At 39.8% G+C, this 20,748-nt stretch overlaps 2 protein-coding genes across 2 annotated transcripts in view; one reads left to right on the forward strand and one right to left on the reverse strand.

Moving 5' to 3' along the window:
• The first annotated feature begins 11,049 nt into the window (after window positions 1-11,049).
• LOC137993405 (tripartite motif-containing protein 2-like) lies at window positions 11,050-13,038 on the forward strand. The gene has a single exon (XM_068839241.1). The coding sequence runs from the start codon at window positions 11,115-11,117 to the stop codon at window positions 12,813-12,815; it is 1,701 nt and encodes a 566-aa protein (XP_068695342.1). The 5' UTR covers window positions 11,050-11,114; the 3' UTR covers window positions 12,816-13,038.
• Window positions 13,039-14,335: 1,297 nt separating this feature from the next.
• The window catches only part of LOC137993407 (RAB6-interacting golgin-like), a 9,599-nt gene continuing 3,186 nt past the window's right edge, over window positions 14,336-20,748 (reverse strand). Inside the window, exons 3-4 of the mRNA XM_068839244.1 lie at window positions 16,045-16,185; window positions 14,336-15,507 (exon numbers count right to left, since the gene is read on the reverse strand). Of these exons, the coding sequence (XP_068695345.1) occupies window positions 15,072-15,507; window positions 16,045-16,185 (577 nt within the window). The 3' untranslated portion in view covers window positions 14,336-15,071. The remainder of the gene's footprint in view (window positions 15,508-16,044; window positions 16,186-20,748) is intronic.

A 20,748-nucleotide genomic window follows, 5' to 3' on the forward strand; every position in this document is an offset into this window, starting at 1 on the left:
GATTTTGAGCTTGACTTTCGTAGTAAGAGGACAGGTAATCTGCAAATATAAATATGGTTATTCTCTTATTCACATTATTATACCGTTTCTTTGACACGAGAATTACAGCGAAATGAAAGCACAACTTTGTCGCGAATTTTCTACGATAAAATCTTGTTCAGAAATCCAAAATCTACGTTAACAGCACACACCAGGCCTACTCCTTAGGATCTGGCTAGAAATCATTTGCTCTGGCCGCGCTTCAGCCATTCGATGAGGGCCAGTCTCGTGCTTCTTAAGTTGCCTCGCTCATGCCCAAAAAGAATTCTGGGTAATTCTGCCATTCCATGACAAGGGAAGACTCCCGATTCTCATTTCATAGTTTTTTTCATAAGTGTCGGGCCACCCAGTCCTACCAGCAAAATAACGCATCGATTGAAGGTTTTAGCTTTCAAAACTTGCCCAGATTGTGTCAGTAGGTCCTGGAATTCGTCCACAGAAAGGCCAGAGAGACAACTTCACTCGTGAACCGCCATGTTTACAACAGAGCACTTTAGGCGTCCCAGTCTGCATGAAGCCATCTCTCGCCTCTGTCTGAGACAAGACCAGACACGCACGGTTCTTACGTTACGTTTATGCCTATAAAATCAACTGAAATGTCAATTGCTGGTACAAAAAAAAAAAGAAAAAAAAAAAAGCCAGCATGTTAATTTTTTTGGTAGGCTAGGTATCGAAGAGCCAGAACATTTGCGCATGCGCTGACGGGATGTTTGAACAAGAGAGAAAAACGCAGTACCTCCAGACACCGGCGCTGGAGCGTCGTACCAAACGAGTCATCCCGGGATTTCGGCCCGTGCGATCGCTTTTGGACGCAGTTGGCCCTTCACTGCTTTCTGCTACCGACCTTGCCTCCCGGTACGGCATTGAGGGAGAGATATGTCGGCCCCTAAACCATATGTGACAAATCCCACGCCTACTCACAGCTCCAAACCGCCCTTGTCAATATAGCGTAAGAATTAGATGGCTTATATATTCAAGAGAAGAGTCATTTTACATGTCATATGGTAAGCACTGGAGTCACAGATTACAAATTATGCGCATGCGCCCTCCTAAAGGTAACATACATACAGTCATAAGCTTTTTCCGAATAACTACAGGAGCTGATATCTTCGAGACATTACATTCACAGCTAAAATACATAGCATATACAGATACCTACTAAATAGATAATATTTAAAGATATATTCATTAAAAGGAAAAGCCGCTGTACAAAATGCGGCCCTGGATTCTCTTTTAAAACCAGCAAACTCAAAGGTACGGATAAAATCAGGTAGCGCATTCCGCAAATTAGCTGATACGTAAGAAATTAAAAAGAGAAGTAAGGCCATAACTGGTTGTTCCAGGTTTATTGAGGAACAGAATGTAATTTCCGCGAAGATCATGCATACGAAGGCGACGGGAGAGAAAACGTATTTTTCATATAAGCAGAAAAACCCTTTTTTCAAAAAAAAAAAAAGCAAAAAATACAAAAAAAAAAACCACATACTTTTATCAAGTAGTACGAGGAAATTTTGAATGCGCTTATTGCACAGAGATTTTGAGCTTGACTTTCGTAGTAAGAGGACAGGTAATCTGCAAATATAAATATGGTTATTCTCTTATTCACATTATTATACCGTTTCTTTGACACGAGAATTACAGCGAAATGAAAGCACAACTTTGTCGCGAATTTTCTACGATAAAATCTTGTTCAGAAATCCAAAATCTACGTTAACAGCACACACCAGGCCTACTCCTTAGGATCTGGCTAGAAATCATTTGCTCTGGCCGCGCTTCAGCCATTCGATGAGGGCCAGTCTCGTGCTTCTTAAGTTGCCTCGCTCATGCCCAAAAAGAATTCTGGGTAATTCTGCCATTCCATGACAAGGGAAGACTCCCGATTCTCATTTCATAGTTTTTTTCATAAGTGTCGGGCCACCCAGTCCTACCAGCAAAATAACGCATCGATTGAAGGTTTTAGCTTTCAAAACTTGCCCAGATTGTGTCAGTAGGTCCTGGAATTCGTCCACAGAAAGGCCAGAGAGACAACTTCACTCGTGAACCGCCATGTTTACAACAGAGCACTTTAGGCGTCCCAGTCTGCATGAAGCCATCTCTCGCCTCTGTCTGAGACAAGACCAGACACGCACGGTTCTTACGTTACGTTTATGCCTATAAAATCAACTGAAATGTCAATTGCTGGTACAAAAAAAAAAGAAAAAAAAAAAAGCCAGCATGTTAATTTTTTTGGTAGGCTAGGTATCGAAGAGCCAGAACATTTGCGCATGCGCTGACGGGATGTTTGAACAAGAGAGAAAAACGCAGTACCTCCAGACACCGGCGCTGGAGCGTCGTACCAAACGAGTCATCCCGGGATTTCGGCCCGTGCGATCGCTTTTGGACGCAGTTGGCCCTTCACTGCTTTCTGCTACCGACCTTGCCTCCCGGTACGGCATTGAGGGAGAGATATGTCGGCCCCTAAACCATATGTGACAAATCCCACGCCTACTCACAGCTCCAAACCGCCCTTGTCAATATAGCGTAAGAATTAGATGGCTTATATATTCAAGAGAAGAGTCATTTTATATGTCATATGGTAAGCACTGGAGTCACAGATTACAAATTATGCGCATGCGCCCTCCTAAAGGTAACATACATACAGTCATAAGCTATTTCCGAATAACTACAGGAGCTGATATCTTCGAGACATTACATTCACAGCTAAAATACATAGCATATACAGATACCTACTAAATAGATAATATTTAAAGATATATTCATTAAAAGGAAAAGCCGCTGTACAAAATGCGGCCCTGGATTCTCTTTTAAAACCAGCAAACTCAAAGGTACGGATAAAATCAGGTAGCGCATTCCGCAAATTAGCTGATACGTAAGAAATTAAAAAGAGAAGTAAGGCCATAACTGGTTGTTCCAGGTTTATTGAGGAACAGAATGTAATTTCCGCGAAGATCATGCATACGAAGGCGACGGGAGAGAAAACGTATTTTTCATATAAGCAGAAAAACCCTTTTTTCAAAAAAAAAAAAAGCAAAAAATACAAAAAAAAAACCACATACTTTTATCAAGTAGTACGAGGAAATTTTGAATGCGCTTATTGCACAGAGATTTTGAGCTTGACTTTCGTAGTAAGAGGACAGGTAATCTGCAAATATAAATATGGTTATTCTCTTATTCACATTATTATACCGTTTCTTTGACACGAGAATTACAGCGAAATGAAAGCACAACTTTGTCGCGAATTTTCTACGATAAAATCTTGTTCAGAAATCCAAAATCTACGTTAACAGCACACACCAGGCCTACTCCTTAGGATCTGGCTAGAAATCATTTGCTCTGGCCGCGCTTCAGCCATTCGATGAGGGCCAGTCTCGTGCTTCTTAAGTTGCCTCGCTCATGCCCAAAAAGAATTCTGGGTAATTCTGCCATTCCATGACAAGGGAAGACTCCCGATTCTCATTTCATAGTTTTTTTCATAAGTGTCGGGCCACCCAGTCCTACCAGCAAAATAACGCATCGATTGAAGGTTTTAGCTTTCAAAACTTGCCCAGATTGTGTCAGTAGGTCCTGGAATTCGTCCACAGAAAGGCCAGAGAGACAACTTCACTCGTGAACCGCCATGTTTACAACAGAGCACTTTAGGCGTCCCAGTCTGCATGAAGCCATCTCTCGCCTCTGTCTGAGACAAGACCAGACACGCACGGTTCTTACGTTACGTTTATGCCTATAAAATCAACTGAAATGTCAATTGCTGGTACAAAAAAAAAAAAGAAAAAAAAAAAAGCCAGCATGTTAATTTTTTTGGTAGGCTAGGTATCGAAGAGCCAGAACATTTGCGCATGCGCTGACGGGATGTTTGAACAAGAGAGAAAAACGCAGTACCTCCAGACACCGGCGCTGGAGCGTCGTACCAAACGAGTCATCCCGGGATTTCGGCCCGTGCGATCGCTTTTGGACGCAGTTGGCCCTTCACTGCTTTCTGCTACCGACCTTGCCTCCCGGTACGGCATTGAGGGAGAGATATGTCGGCCCCTAAACCATATGTGACAAATCCCACGCCTACTCACAGCTCCAAACCGCCCTTGTCAATATAGCGTAAGAATTAGATGGCTTATATATTCAAGAGAAGAGTCATTTTATATGTCATATGGTAAGCACTGGAGTCACAGATTACAAATTATGCGCATGCGCCCTCCTAAAGGTAACATACATACAGTCATAAGCTATTTCCGAATAACTACAGGAGCTGATATCTTCGAGACATTACATTCACAGCTAAAATACATAGCATATACAGATACCTACTAAATAGATAATATTTAAAGATATATTCATTAAAAGGAAAAGCCGCTGTACAAAATGCGGCCCTGGATTCTCTTTTAAAACCAGCAAACTCAAAGGTACGGATAAAATCAGGTAGCGCATTCCGCAAATTAGCTGATACGTAAGAAATTAAAAAGAGAAGTAAGGCCATAACTGGTTGTTCCAGGTTTATTGAGGAACAGAATGTAATTTCCGCGAAGATCATGCATACGAAGGCGACGGGAGAGAAAACGTATTTTTCATATAAGCAGAAAAACCCTTTTTTCAAAAAAAAAAAAAGCAAAAAATACAAAAAAAAAAACCACATACTTTTATCAAGTAGTACGAGGAAATTTTGAATGCGCTTATTGCACAGAGATTTTGAGCTTGACTTTCGTAGTAAGAGGACAGGTAATCTGCAAATATAAATATGGTTATTCTCTTATTCACATTATTATACCGTTTCTTTGACACGAGAATTACAGCGAAATGAAAGCACAACTTTGTCGCGAATTTTCTACGATAAAATCTTGTTCAGAAATCCAAAATCTACGTTAACAGCACACACCAGGCCTACTCCTTAGGATCTGGCTAGAAATCATTTGCTCTGGCCGCGCTTCAGCCATTCGATGAGGGCCAGTCTCGTGCTTCTTAAGTTGCCTCGCTCATGCCCAAAAAGAATTCTGGGTAATTCTGCCATTCCATGACAAGGGAAGACTCCCGATTCTCATTTCATAGTTTTTTTCATAAGTGTCGGGCCACCCAGTCCTACCAGCAAAATAACGCATCGATTGAAGGTTTTAGCTTTCAAAACTTGCCCAGATTGTGTCAGTAGGTCCTGGAATTCGTCCACAGAAAGGCCAGAGAGACAACTTCACTCGTGAACCGCCATGTTTACAACAGAGCACTTTAGGCGTCCCAGTCTGCATGAAGCCATCTCTCGCCTCTGTCTGAGACAAGACCAGACACGCACGGTTCTTACGTTACGTTTATGCCTATAAAATCAACTGAAATGTCAATTGCTGGTACAAAAAAAAAAAGAAAAAAAAAAAAGCCAGCATGTTAATTTTTTTGGTAGGCTAGGTATCGAAGAGCCAGAACATTTGCGCATGCGCTGACGGATGTTTGAACAAGAGAGAAAAACGCAGTACCTCCAGACACCGGCGCTGGAGCGTCGTACCAAACGAGTCATCCCGGGATTTCGGCCCGTGCGATCGCTTTTGGACGCAGTTGGCCCTTCACTGCTTTCTGCTACCGACCTTGCCTCCCGGTACGGCATTGAGGGAGAGATATGTCGGCCCCTAAACCATATGTGACAAATCCCACGCCTACTCACAGCTCCAAACCGCCCTTGTCAATATAGCGTAAGAATTAGATGGCTTATATATTCAAGAGAAGAGTCATTTTATATGTCATATGGTAAGCACTGGAGTCACAGATTACAAATTATGCGCATGCGCCCTCCTAAAGGTAACATACATACAGTCATAAGCTATTTCCGAATAACTACAGGAGCTGATATCTTCGAGACATTACATTCACAGCTAAAATACATAGCATATACAGATACCTACTAAATAGATAATATTTAAAGATATATTCATTAAAAGGAAAAGCCGCTGTACAAAATGCGGCCCTGGATTCTCTTTTAAAACCAGCAAACTCAAAGGTACGGATAAAATCAGGTAGCGCATTCCGCAAATTAGCTGATACGTAAGAAATTAAAAAGAGAAGTAAGGCCATAACTGGTTGTTCCAGGTTTATTGAGGAACAGAATGTAATTTCCGCGAAGATCATGCATACGAAGGCGACGGGAGAGAAAACGTATTTTTCATATAAGCAGAAAAACCCTTTTTTCAAAAAAAAAAAAGCAAAAAATACAAAAAAAAAACCACATACTTTTATCAAGTAGTACGAGGAAATTTTGAATGCGCTTATTGCACAGAGATTTTGAGCTTGACTTTCGTAGTAAGAGGACAGGTAATCTGCAAATATAAATATGGTTATTCTCTTATTCACATTATTATACCGTTTCTTTGACACGAGAATTACAGCGAAATGAAAGCACAACTTTGTCGCGAATTTTCTACGATAAAATCTTGTTCAGAAATCCAAAATCTACGTTAACAGCACACACCAGGCCTACTCCTTAGGATCTGGCTAGAAATCATTTGCTCTGGCCGCGCTTCAGCCATTCGATGAGGGCCAGTCTCGTGCTTCTTAAGTTGCCTCGCTCATGCCCAAAAAGAATTCTGGGTAATTCTGCCATTCCATGACAAGGGAAGACTCCCGATTCTCATTTCATAGTTTTTTTCATAAGTGTCGGGCCACCCAGTCCTACCAGCAAAATAACGCATCGATTGAAGGTTTTAGCTTTCAAAACTTGCCCAGATTGTGTCAGTAGGTCCTGGAATTCGTCCACAGAAAGGCCAGAGAGACAACTTCACTCGTGAACCGCCATGTTTACAACAGAGCACTTTAGGCGTCCCAGTCTGCATGAAGCCATCTCTCGCCTCTGTTTTCTTTCAAAGGCTTGCCTTTACCCACATTCTAGCTTAATGATGTTAGGATGGTGGCTTCTGTAGACGAAAATGGCCTGAAAAGGCAGTTATAAGATGATTACCTACCAGATTTGAGCCAACTCGCTCGCTTCCTGTCGGAACACAAACGGTTGTCATTTGTCACGTGATGCTCTAACATGAGCCCACATATACTGAATACAGCATATGTTTTAATGAGGTAAGTACTTCATGTAACCCTAATTATTATGTATTTAAATATAAGGTATTTATAGTGCATTTGATAATTAGCCATATATACCCATGTATACCCTTAAAGGGGTATTGAGGTTTTTACATGGGTATATAGTGGTATATAAGGGTGTACATGGGTATATTGGGGTATATAAGGGTATACATGGGTACATAGGGGTATATAAGGGTATACATGGGTATATAGGGGTATAGATAGATAGATAGATAGAAATCTTTATTTCATCACGGTAGTTTTGCTCAAAAATTTACAATTCTTGCTCTTCACAAAAGCCGTGCAACTAAGTAAGAAAAGGTAAAATACATTTATAGCTCTAAAATACGATCAATGTTTAATTTGTACAATAATAAAGTGGCTAGTTTAGATATCAATACTGAGGTCGAGAGATTTCAGTTTGTTCCTAAACGTTTCAAAGGAGAGCTCAGATTTCATTTTATTAGGGAGTGCATTCCAGATCTTAGCCCCCGTAAACGCGAAACTCTTCCTGTAATAGTCCGTTCTGGCCCTTGGTATGGCAATATCATCTAGCGATGTTCTGAGGTTGTATTCTGAGGCACACGGTCTCGCTGAAAAAATATCTTTTAAATAGCGCGGTGTCATTCCGTTGACAATTTTGAACATCATAAGGGCTTTTTGTTTATTTCTTCTCTCCTTAAGATTAGACCAGCCACGTTTATTTAATATTTCGTTTATTGGAGTCAAATAATCTGCACCGGTAATCACCCGTGCCGCTCGATTATGCAGTTTTTGGAGTTTATCACCCAGGTTGTCACCAATGCCATTCCAAACAATACTACAATAATCAAAGTAAGGTTCAACTATTGGTATATGTTTAATAGGCTAGATATTGGAATGAAAGGGTATACGTGAGTATACAGGGGTATATAAGGGTATACATGGGTATATAGGGGTATATAAAGGTATACATGGGTATATAGGGCTAATTATTTAAAGGCACTATAATATACGGGTGGAAATACATTATAATTTAAATACACTATAATAGGGGATACATGAAGTACCTAAGAACAATGGTTTGCTGGGGGTTCTCAGTCTCGCGGGCTCAGAAAACCTGGTTGTGGTCGTTGTTATTTAAGGTTTTTCGTAAAATAAGCCAGTCCTAATCAAACAGGTGTAAAAGGAAAGCATTACTCTCAGTGCATACTAATCAACAGATGATTGTAATGTCGTCACCCTTGTTACATGTACCCCACTCATATAACTCCTGTTTTTGTTGTTTTAGATCTGGGAAGCGACTTTTGCTCTGACTAGTAAATCTTTGAGCTTCCGATAAGAGTCAATGTGAGAGTTAGAAAACATTTTTGCGAGTTTTGAAATGGGGTGGAAAATAATGTTTGCCAATTCAGTATGTTTGACGTCTTGATTTCCGGTTTAATCCTGATGAAAAGTTGATGGAATCTGGAGGATGGATTCTGATTAAAAATCCCGTCTGAGTGACTCGAAGTCTTCTTTCAATTGACTAAGTTTGTTCTCAAAAGACGCAGTGTTTCTCCTTTGATGAATCCCTTCTTACCACAAAGAGGTTTGCACGAGGCGAAATGCGTGTGTTGGAATGTTCCTGTTGGCTTAAAAATGTGTTCGGACATCAATTAAATTGATGATAGCGAGCGTGGACCTTTGAAAACTTTCGAGGCGGGGAAAAGAGTGCCTTCAGACGACATTTTGTCCACATTTCGACATTGTTCAGACAATCATCTCATGAGTGAAACGACTTTTCTTTACGGATCATCTTCATGAGTTCCCCAATTTAATTTTGTGGGAATGGGAGGCTTCCACTGATGATGTTCTTTTTCGCAGCAGTTTGGGAAATAATTTTTATCCCCTCCTCCTCCGATGTAGCACCGTCAATATTAGTCAATGTATATTGAGCAGACATCCAGTGAAGCAACTGAGAATTGAGTTGTCTGGAATGGGTGCGTTTTCAATGAAGTTTATCGAGTGCGTGGTGTCTTTGATGTAGCACTCTTGGACTTTGGCGATTGGTAGTAAAAATGAGTCAATATAACTGGATATTACTTCTTTTGGGCCACCGCTATCGTAGACAGTTGGTCTGCCAGTCAGCCTCCCACGCAGTAGCCTGCGTGGCAGGCGTTTAAAGAGGAGGGAGAGGGAGGGAAAAAGCGCGCTTTCCCTTTCCCTTCGTTGTACCTGCCGCGCAGGCTACCCACGCAGACGTTCTTAGGGCTTCGTCACGCGCTCCTCTGTCGTTCGAGGGAGGAACCCGTGACGAAGCCCCAAGCAAGTCTGCGTGGGACGCTAGACTGGTATAGGCTTGTGTGTTTTGGTCAGCGTGTAGAATTCCTGTATTTTTGGCGGGTTTTGGCCCTAATTTAACCATTTGTAAGTCATTTCGTCAATGTGCCCTTCTTTGAACAAAGTGTAGAAGATATGTTTGAGTTACGTCGCAGTTGAAGATACCATAGGTTGTTTGAGAAGCATGGTGTAAGATTTCTCGTCCAAAAATTTGTTCATTGCCCTCTTTTATTTTGTCAAGGATATCCATGACGACCGTAGTGCTCCTTTTGTCTGTTCGTGCAAGGTTCACTCGTTTATTAGCAAAAAATGTGTTGAACGTTTTTCTTTGATGTCTGTACTAATACAATGAACTGACAAAAAATGAGTAAGAATCTCAACTCACAGGTTGGCTCGTAGCCTGCTTCTCAGACGGTTCAGGTCGCTCGTGTCACGCACTACGAGCTACCTGGACAGTCACTCCGAGAATCAGCTAGGACTATTGGCTGACACTTTGAATTCAGAATGAATCTGGTTAGACTAATCAAATAGAGTTCAGAGCGGGGTTTCGAGCCCGGAGGAACCTCATGCAAATCACGTCAACCTTTTACCATACCGCTTCTTATTCTTCTCAAATAACTTGAGCAATGAATCAATAACTATTTTTGAAATCATCACTACAGTCAAAGTTCATTGTACTCTTGAAACGAATCAAAAGTACAATGAATTGTGAACTGTTCAAATGTGAACCTATCTGCTGCTTTTGTCAATTTCCAGAGAGCTCTTAAGTTACTGTAATTTTCATAATCCTGCGGAATCTCATCTCGAAGCGCCAACGACCAAACTGCGTTTTGGCTGCCATCAACCCCTTTTCACGGTGAGTTTTTCTAATTTGCATTACAGTGTAATCTAGCATGTACGTGAGGCAATTTCGGGCTATTTTGTAGTTTTAACTCGAAATTGCCTCGCATCCACGTTAGATTAATACATTGTAATGCAAGTGAGAAAAACTCACCGTGAAAAGGGATATTCATGCATGACACAACTTACTCATAAGCATCTTCGGTTCCTACGGTACACATTCGAACTCGACGCCGATCGATGGAAAGCGATGGAATATGCGGAGGATGTAAAAGTGCAGGTTGCAGATCATTGTTTTACCATAACTGAAGCAACCCAAACATTTACAAAAATGCTAACCTTATAAAGCTTAAACATTATTTTTTAGGCCTAATGTTAGCATTGATGAAGGTTTGGGTTGTTTCAGCTATGTATGGTGAAAAAATGATCTGCAACCCTAATTAACCTGTAACTTGCAACCTGCAGTTTACACCCTCTGTGGAATATGTACCAATCTTTTTACTGAAGAACTTCGAAAAAGATACCATAACGGTATTCGAGCTGTGGACTAAACAAAAACTCCAGTTCACTTTCCGGAGGTGGAGAGTCGATCTTACCGGCTATATTGGTAAACTGATTTGATAGATGGAGGCCAAAACGCAGTTTGGCGCCTAGCGTCCGAGATTCCGCAGAATTATGAAAATCGCAGTAAAGACAATTTTGCGAATTCGTTGTGTGCAAGATGTTATTTCTGTTCACGCCGATAATATGCAAATTCACAAAGACCACGTTGTACATGTATTATCATAATGTGGCTTTCATTGAATACAAATCACAAAGAGAGAAAGCAAGCCTCAAATTGACTTCTCTACAGTCGTAGTTCCTATCGACTGTGTTTCGGATGTATTTAAATGGCGGCTTCACACGATCATCTCTTCACAGATTCCCATGATTATTGCTGCCCGGTTTGCTTAGAGGAATTTCAAGATCCCAAAGTTCTTCCAACGTGTAATCATAATGTTTGTAGGCAGTGCCTCGAAGCTATTATAATGCGATCGAAGCCTGATTTTTTGCGATGTCCGACCTGTCGGCGAAGTTCGTTTATTCGGTTGGAAGACATTGACGACCTTCAAACAAACGAGTTTTTAATGAAATCAATGGAACAGATTGAGCCTCAAAAGGAAAGGGACAAGCTTTCAAAGGGAATTCAAGCATGTGTTACGAAAGTGGAGGTTTTAGAGGAAATTGTTAACGAACTGCAACTGTGTCGAGAGCGGAAAATCGATCACGGAGAGAATTTAAGAGAGAAAATTCACAAAACAGCAGATGATATGGTAAAAAAGATAAGGAAAAGCGAAATGGATCTGATAGAGCAATTAGAAGATTTTACTTCTCGACAAAACAAAATTTTCAGTGGCGTCGAAACCAGATTGGCATCGTTCAGCCGGAAAATTCAAGAACAAGTAGATATGTCGTTGAAATTTATTGATGAAGGGAACGATAGCGAAATGTCCAAAATGAAAAGCACTCTCGCAAACCTTGCTCAGGATAAGCCGGAGGAAAACGTTCATAGAGAAGTAAACGAGTTAGATTCGTTTACTGTGAATTTTGAAGCAAACAAAGAGGTTTTCGAAAAGGTTAAAAATCACGGAATTGGGAACTTGACCATGAATGACCAGAGCGGAGTAAAAGTTGGACTTCGCACTCCACTGAGTGTGATGAGGGTGTCTCTTCACACTCTTCGCAAGATTACTCCCTCTACATTTGGATTTGAAACATTTTCTCCTTTGAGTGTCGCCACAGATGGATACGAGCACGTCGCAGTGGCTGACCCAGAAAACAATAACATTCTCATTTTGAACAGAAATGGTGATTTTTTGAGGAGATTTACAGTCCCGGCAGACTCTTCGCAGCCTGCCATGATGTTCTCGGGTGTGGCGTTTTCCAAAGACAAAAAAGACCTCGTAGCTGTGAATGGTGCTCTAGATGTGCACATTATTAATCCAAAAGAAGGCCAATTTAAAGTCAGTTACAGAAGTAGCCCACAATGGGGAGTTAAGTACTGTTTTGTTTCCACCGATCCCTTTGGGCGACTGTTGCTGACTTGCGAGCCCCTGACGAAGCAATGTCGGGCATGCATCGTCGTGCACTCGGATGTCCCTTTCGGGAAACCCGAGTTGAGGTTTGGTTTCTCTGGGGAAGGAGCGTTGCTGTTCCCTTTTAAAGCCCTCTACCAAGACAAACACTATTACGTGACGGACATGGAAAAAGGTTGCGTTATGGTGTACAATGAAGACGGTAAGTTTCTTTGGCACTTTGGAAGGAAGAATGAAGAAATTAGTGGCAATGGACATCTTGTTTTGCCAACAGGCATGACTTTTGATCCCAAGGAGGAAGTATTCTACATTTGCGATTGGGGATCGGGTTCCATTCAGACTTACAAACCGGATGGCACCTTCCTTGGGGCATTCCCCATTGATGGACGCCCCACGGATATTGCACTGTTATCCGATGGGAACCTAGTTGTTACTTCGAAAGACGATCAATGGATTCAATACGTGTGCTTCACGCCGCTGGGTGCTTGGAGAGAAGACGGCACCGAAAAGGAATGAATTTAGGAATGGCACCTTGAGAAAACGAGATTGCTGAAGAAGATATTTATTATTACTTTTGATTATTAAATCGTTCGTATGTCAGGGATGTTTAATTATTACTCCTTGAGAACGCGTTGGATATTAGATGGTAAATAGACAACGAGCCGCGAAGCGCGAATGGAGAAAAAGTTTTATTAAATTTCATTCAACTATGAGCTGTTTCAATAAAACAAAACGACCGGTAAGCTAGCAGTTTCCACATGGTCACATGGTACATGGGCGGATAAATGATATTGACAAAAGAGAGAAGTGGTCTTCGCACTTATCTGGACAATTTAAGCAATTAGGGAGCTTTAAATTAAGCACGTGCGTTTTTGAGACGCGGACGGCAACCGGAAGAGAACATGTCGCATGCCAGGACATTGGTGTCTCCCAGATGTTTACACTAATCATCTCTAATAGAAAAACGATGGTTAGCAGTGTAAATGTGGCTGTGTGAAGACAAGTTAAGGGGGAAGACAGCCCACTTCCGGTTGCCGTCCGCGTCTCAAAAACGCGCGTGCTTAAACTCCCTATTATCTCTCATAGACACCTGAAAAATCCAAGTGACTTCAACGGGATTCGAACCCATGACCTCAGCCACTCAGTTCAATTTGTTGGGCTTATTTGTTTAATAATATAACTTTATTTTCACACGATAACGCCGGTTTAAAGCTGAATAGCTTGTGGGGTCGTGCACAAATGAAATCAAATCAAATTAATAAATATCAAATCATACTGGTTTTTGAGGAGATCTGGGAATCGAACCCGGGCCACATTGGTAGGAGGTGTGTGCTTTCACCACTGCGCCATTCCTGCTAGCCATGTATACTTGGGAAGTGTATACTTGTACAGCTCAAAAAGTGTATAAGTACAAGGAAGGGTTACGTTTTTGCAAACGTTGGCCGTGTAGCACTAAAATTGCAACGGAGGTAACTATTAGAGGGTAATGATGACACTCTAATCAATTAATTCTGTTGAAATATAATGATTACACTCTAATCAGTTAATTCTGTTGAAATATAAGTGCTACACGGCCAACGTTTGCAAAAACGTAACCCTTTCTTGTGCTTGTACATGTTCATTGCCGTGACTTTAACATCTTCAGTTCCCACAGCCTGCTCCCGTCTCACCTTGTAGCTCAGTCGGTAGAGCAGCGGTAATCTAACCCGAAGGTCGTGGGATCAATAGACCTCTTTCATAATGGCGGCCAAATAAAATATTCTTTTGTTTCAATGCTAATAAGCCCTACTAACCTCGCTACGACGAGTAAATTTCAAAAGAATATTTGTTTTAAAACGAGGGCAGTAGGTCTAATTAACATAAATACAAAAGAATGTAAAAGTGGTCGCCATTTATGAAAGTGGTCTATTCCCACCCTTGTCAGAGTTTTCCTCTGCCCTTGTGTGGGCCCATTTGTAGGGCTACCGCTCACATGGTTCATATGGGGTAGAAAACTAGCACTTCACATTACAATCACTCTAATCAGTTAATTCTGTAAAAAGTGTATACTTTCACGGGTTAAAAAATATACAATCATCTAAATGAGTTTGAGTGAGCCAGTCAAAAAAAAAAAAAACAGTGAATGGATTATTGCCTGTTAGGTCTTTCGAAACGACGACTGCGCGTATTGCGGCGGAACATGCCCTCATTTTTCTCGGTGCTGACGAAAAGGTAGAGTAAGGCACGGTTGCTCCTAAATAGCGCACTGCGGTTATATTTTTCCGGTAAGGACATGTAGATTCTTAGTTGTGTAGACAAAACGTAAAGAAGGCTTACTGGGCCCCAGTGGCAGAAATTATGGAGTGCCGCGCATATCTCTGAAGATGAGCTCTAAACATCAATCATCGGTACAATCATTGGAAAGCAGGGCCAATATTAAGAACTCTGTTAAGACGTGCGTTAAGAGGGGTAGAAACCTGTTTTCCTCGTGTTCAAAACGGGTTCTTCTCAATGATGTCTTGCCACTGCTTGCATGGAAATTGCGGGTGAATACTTATTTTTGCTTCTTAAATACTCACTTCTTAAGTGAAACCTTTCAGCATAAAAGGCTTAGCAAAGATTTCAAATATAGCACACATAAACACTGGGACAGGCCAGATTTTGCAGAACAAAAACTAACCTATTTACTCAAACCTTGCGAGCTGAATACAAAGTTAAACATTTTCACTTTTTTAAAGTATGAATAAGGCTGGGTGGAGCCGGATTTCTTTCTTCAGTTAGTCGAAAAACGAATCAGCTTTGCGCAGTTGTCTCCTCTTGGTCTTCAACGGCTGGGCCTTTTCCCGCAACATTATTTACACCAACTTCAGGTTTTTTGTTTTCGTCGTCAGTGGTTGAGTCTACCAAAGCACCATTGCTCGATTCTACTGAATTTCCATTTTCATTCTGGGTGTGGGGTCCGTTCTTCGCCTGTGATACACTACTTTCCTTGTGCGATGATTCATTATAGTTGTGAACTGAGGCTAAACAGCCTTGCGGCAACGTTCTTGTTACATCGGGAGCGGAATTCAGTTTTGTCATAAGTTCTTCCAATTTCTTGGCCTTTCTCAATTCGTTTTCTCTGATGATAGTGTAGAGGTGTTCGGTAAGGAGGTCTTTTCGTTCCGTTTTTCGGTGTAAATCCATTTTTGCCTGAACAAATTCTTGTTCAGCTTTTTCGTATCGTTTCCTGCAATTCAAATCACATAATACGCCATGTATTAGGTTGCGTGGAAAAATATTACGTTTATTTCTAAGCTTACTTTCTTCAAAGTATTTCACCTCTTACCTCCACTGAGTGTTGAACTAACGCTGAAGTAATTTTCCACCTTTAAAACTCCATGACTCTCTTGCTTTGAGGAATTAAACTAAATGCAGGAGAAATCTTTTCGACTTTTACATAAAAGGAAGGGGGAGTTGACAAAAACTAATACCCAGTGATCGAAATTCCCCAATTGTCTCGGGGTTTCAATCTGTGTTGCTACACCTTGACCCTTCAATTGTGCATTACTTGACTTGAAGAATGAAACCAACAGTTATTACTTTTGGAGTAATGAAATCTTATCCACTGGCATCCAAATGTCAGCATCCCATGAAAGAATATAACGAAATAACAGGTACATTTAGATGCTTGCTGAGAAACTAAGGTGAAGTGTGAAAGATCTTTCTCAAAAGAATAATAATCGTTCATTTTTGGTCCCTATGATGGTGTAGACAAAACACTTACTGTGCATGTAGGTAATCTCTACTGCTTTCTTCAATCTTGTCCCTGAGTATTGCAACATCAGCAGAAAGCAAACTGTCCAAATGACTCAATTCCTTCTGAACAAGTGAGAGCATCTGAGCCTCAGCTTGGGTCCTCTGATACCTAAAAAAAAATTACACAAAGTGGAATATAAAGTTTGAGACTTAAGTGGTCAAGAGAGACAAGAAACAATTCAACAAACAAAATGACCTTCAAACTGGAATAAGGAAGCCATTTGGCTATTACAAAGTGCGTGAAGAAAACAATCATGTGAATCCCAACAACAACAATTCAGGATTTAAGGCAGAACTGTCATGACATTTGTATTGATTTCTGGTCAAAATTCCATCAATTTTACATTTTTACACCTTGATTACATTTAAACTATTTCTGTGTCCTTTTTTTATGAGATTTCAAGTGAATCGAGCCAAAATATGCTTTTATTGCCTTTAAAGCAAGTTACAACACGAAAACTTGAAAACGTTCACTTAAAGTTCTCAAGTTTGCACTCTTTCTCAGTCATCTGTTGCCACAAACAGGTAACAGCATTTGAATCTTACGGCTGCCATTACCCAAACTGTTGTTATACTCCACCATGTATGTATTCAAACTCAATCAGTAAATAAATTACTAAATAAATAAATAAACTGTGCCCTTTTTATTCCAATGTATTACTAACAAAAACTGTGCCATGTCCCTTTAACATGCATTCAGCACCTTAGCTCCTGTCACTTGTTTTCAAAAATAAACCCCTTCTTCTAATTCTGGCTAATGCCTTATGTCAGGTTATGTTCTTGGTATTCTAACTTGTATATGAACTAATTTGCTAATGTAACTACAAACACTAAAGTTCTTTTAAAACAATTTAAAAAATCTGCCACTCAGGTTAGAGTGGTTTTCAATTGAGTGTCGAAAATAATTAGTGAATTACTTTGGTTTATGATTGATTACTTCACTCAGTGATTGGTTCAAAGTTCTTGCGCCACTTTTTCAACCAATCAGAAGTGAAAACAAAACCAATAAAGGTTCACACGTGCACATTTTCCCACGCTTTGTGTTGCCTACATGTAATTACTTTCAGTTTTGATTGGTTTACTGGATTGTTTCTGTCCTTTTTGATTGGCCAAAGTAATTACTTTGGTCTTGGTTTTATGACACTCATTTTAAGCCGCTCTAATGACATAGTGTCCCAAAAGAATCACTTGGTTCAAAACAACTATAACAATGGGTTGTACGGAAAGTGCTCACGGCAATGGCCACAGTGAAATATAAACAATACAGAGCTATGCCCTTTTTCAATAAAACAAAAATCTGAGGTTTAAAACATCTATAGGTATAAAAAAGAGTCCTTTCAATGGCAATTTCTTCTGTTTGAGGTGTATCATAAGTGTATAGTCATGTGCTCATCAACAGGCTACTAAAGGGAATTAGTATACACAAAAAAGGGACACTCTGATTGGCTACTCACACTCTGAATAATTATTCTTTGCTCGAAGATATTCTAATTATGGCAGGAATAAATGGATTTTTTTGTGCTATATTATCCACCACTAGCCACCTCCAGTTTCGTGAATAGTTGGATAGCTAAATAGTTAGATAGGTAAATATACAGAGAACAAGGGCCTTGGGTACCTGACAAAGCCAAACACCTGGCATATGTAACCTGCCTAACAAGGTATTCCCTCTCTATGTGCCATAATCAGCATCGCAGAATTTGTGAGAAACTTTTAGAGGTAGATGCAAAGAAAGCCTAAAAAAAAGATTCAGACTTGAATCTGATTCAAACCCATTCATGACAGTGTGATTGTACTGCACAGTTCTACCGTCTAACAAGCTGGTTAGTTGCAAGTTATCTCTTGCACCACGAGAATTTTGAACTACTGCTGTAATTTTTTTTTAATAACTCTGAGGAAGAATGGTATTCCCATTCAAAAGATGCATGCCAAAGAGAATTTTCTACAAACTGGCCTTGCAAAAAATAGGCAAGAGTGAGAGAATCATGGCCCTTCTGGGAAAGCATGCCCTCTCCTCCTTTCTCCAATCCAAAAAATACTTAACCCATCCACTCCTAAGAATAGGACCTAGCAGATTTTACTCTGTCTAAAAATGTTACTCGTCAATTTGCTTGTATGGAAAATTTGTAGATGGACTTCAGCGTGTACCTATTGATATCCCTGGTGAAAATCCTTAAAGGATCTTTAAAGATCTTCAAAGATCTTTAAAGACCTGACAAAGATCTTTAAAGATGAAGATCTTCACAGGATCCTTGAAGGATCCTTAAAGGATCCTCATACAATCCTCGAGGATCTTTCGAGGATCATTTTAAGGTTTCTTTCAAGATCACTATAAGGATCCTTCAAAGATCCTCAAAAGATCCTAGTATGATCTTTAAGGATCCTGTCAAAGATTTTATTTAGATCCTTTCAAGGATCCTTTTAAGATCCTTGTAAGATCCTCAGTCACTCTTTGAGGATCTTCAAGGATCCTTTTGAGGATCTTTCCAAGATTTTGTGTGTGGATCTTGGTAAGATCTTTGCAAGATCCTGATAATGTCCTCAAGGATCTTGATGAAGTATCCCAAGACTCCTCAATGTTAAAAAATCTTTGAAGATCCTTTAAAGATCCTAAAAGAATCTTCAGAGGTATCTTGAAAAGATCTTTATCAGGATCCTTAAAGATCCTATGAGGATCCTTCAAGGATCTTAAAAGGATCCTTAAAGTGATCTTGAAAGGATCTTTGTTACGATCCTTGAAAGATCCTATGAGGATCCTTCAAGGATCTTAAAAGGATCCTTATAGTAATCTTGAAAGGAACTTTATTAGGATCCTTGAAGGATCCTATGAGGATCCTTCACGGATCTTAAAAGGAACCTTAAAGTGATCTTGAAAGGATCTCCGTTAGGATCCTTGAAAGATCCTATGAGGATCTTTCAAGGATCTAAAAAGGATCTCTAGAGTGATCTTGATCCTTCAAGGATAAGGATCTTATAAGGACCTTTTTAGGAGTGAAGTGTATAAAATCCCTAAAGATCCTATGAGGTAATTACGCACATGTACCCTCAAGCATCGTTAAGGAACCAAACTTTGAACATAAAAATAATCACGCTGTACACGAATCAATTAAAAAGAAAACGTTTATTCTGATGTAATCCATTGATTGTCAGAAATATCAGTAACAGATTACCTTGTTTGATGAACTCGTAATAGCTGCGGGCCGGGCCAGAAGCAATATGAAACAATATACTCTCGAAATATCAAAGAATTCGTGTCAGCACGTAATCCTTTAAAAAAATACCAGGGCTAAAATACAGAATTCAGGGCCACATCTAGAGACTCTAGTGACGAATCGGCTCGATCAGTATCTTTTCACATTCCTTTAAGGGTTAATTCGATGAGTCTGCTATGATTTTTGCTCACTTTTTCTTTAAAGTACAGTCCGATGAATCAGAGGGTTGTAATCCTCCGCCATCTTGGATAAAACGCGAGAGATAAGACTGGAAACTAGTGAGCCATTTCCCTTTTGGTCAGCAGTCACCAACGATGGCTCCTCTTACAGTTGGCGGTTTTATTCTAAGTTTGAATCAACGAGCATAAATCTTATGATTCATGATTGTTTTGCCCTTTAAATACTGATTCAAAACGAGGTAATGCATACAGCAATCCAAGTACAAAGGTAGGCGCTAATTATAAGCAGATAATATTTGAGTTGATGACTTATTGTCCTTAAAAATGACGATAGACTAAATTGGCTAACTCAACCAATTCAAATCTCTCGGGGTTAAGATTCTTTGTGTGTTTAATTTGCATGGCAATGAAGCATTCACATTTAAAATGATATGGCAATACTGGAACAAAACGTTTTATTTCGAAAAGATTTTAATTGCGTACAACATTGAGTTAGCTGAAATTCGAATTTTTCAAACTTCAAGTCCCAAAATAATTTGATATGTACAGGCAAGGATTATAATTCGGCTTACTTGCTCTAATCCTGTAAAAAATAGGTGAACCTTTAACGAGATTACTTACTAGTAATAAGGTTTACATCAAAAGAGTGGTTGTTGCAAATTATATGATTGGCAAAGGATCCCTTCGATTCTCTGTAAATGCTACGTGTCTGAGGTTCATAGCAATTTTCAAATTAAAGGTTAGGTGACGCACATTTATTTCCACTTCCACGGCATGACTTGCGAGTACATGTGGAATTCATGATAATCAATATGAGTAATTTGCCCTTATGGCTTTGTTTTTCTTTCAGGATGCGTAACTGCAAAATATTCAGAAAAAGTTCTCAAAAAGCAGCCTCATCCGACAATAGCACCAAATACTGAGTGAAGAAAAAAATTAGTAATAAAAAGATAGATATAATGAAATAAATACAAATGTGTTAGGTAAAATCAAACGTTATTGTTGTAGTACATGTACTTGTACTTGTAATGTTTCTCTTTCGCTGTTTTTCTAGGCTACAATTTAAGGTTTTTGTCTTATTTTTAAGAAACATTTTCTCAATAAAAATGGCTGTTTCTGAAAATATTTTAAATATTCCCAGCCATATCTTCGATATTAATGAGTACTTGATAAAAACTGTATGAGTATCTATATTTTATCTCTGTTGTTTCTATGATTATTAATACACATTCAAGTCATATTATAGGTAATTTTGAGAAATTGGTTTACTGTATGCAGCTA

The sequence above is a fragment of the Montipora foliosa genome, chromosome 2 (assembly GCF_036669935.1).
Source record: "Montipora foliosa isolate CH-2021 chromosome 2, ASM3666993v2, whole genome shotgun sequence".
NCBI lineage: Eukaryota > Metazoa > Cnidaria > Anthozoa > Scleractinia > Acroporidae > Montipora > Montipora foliosa.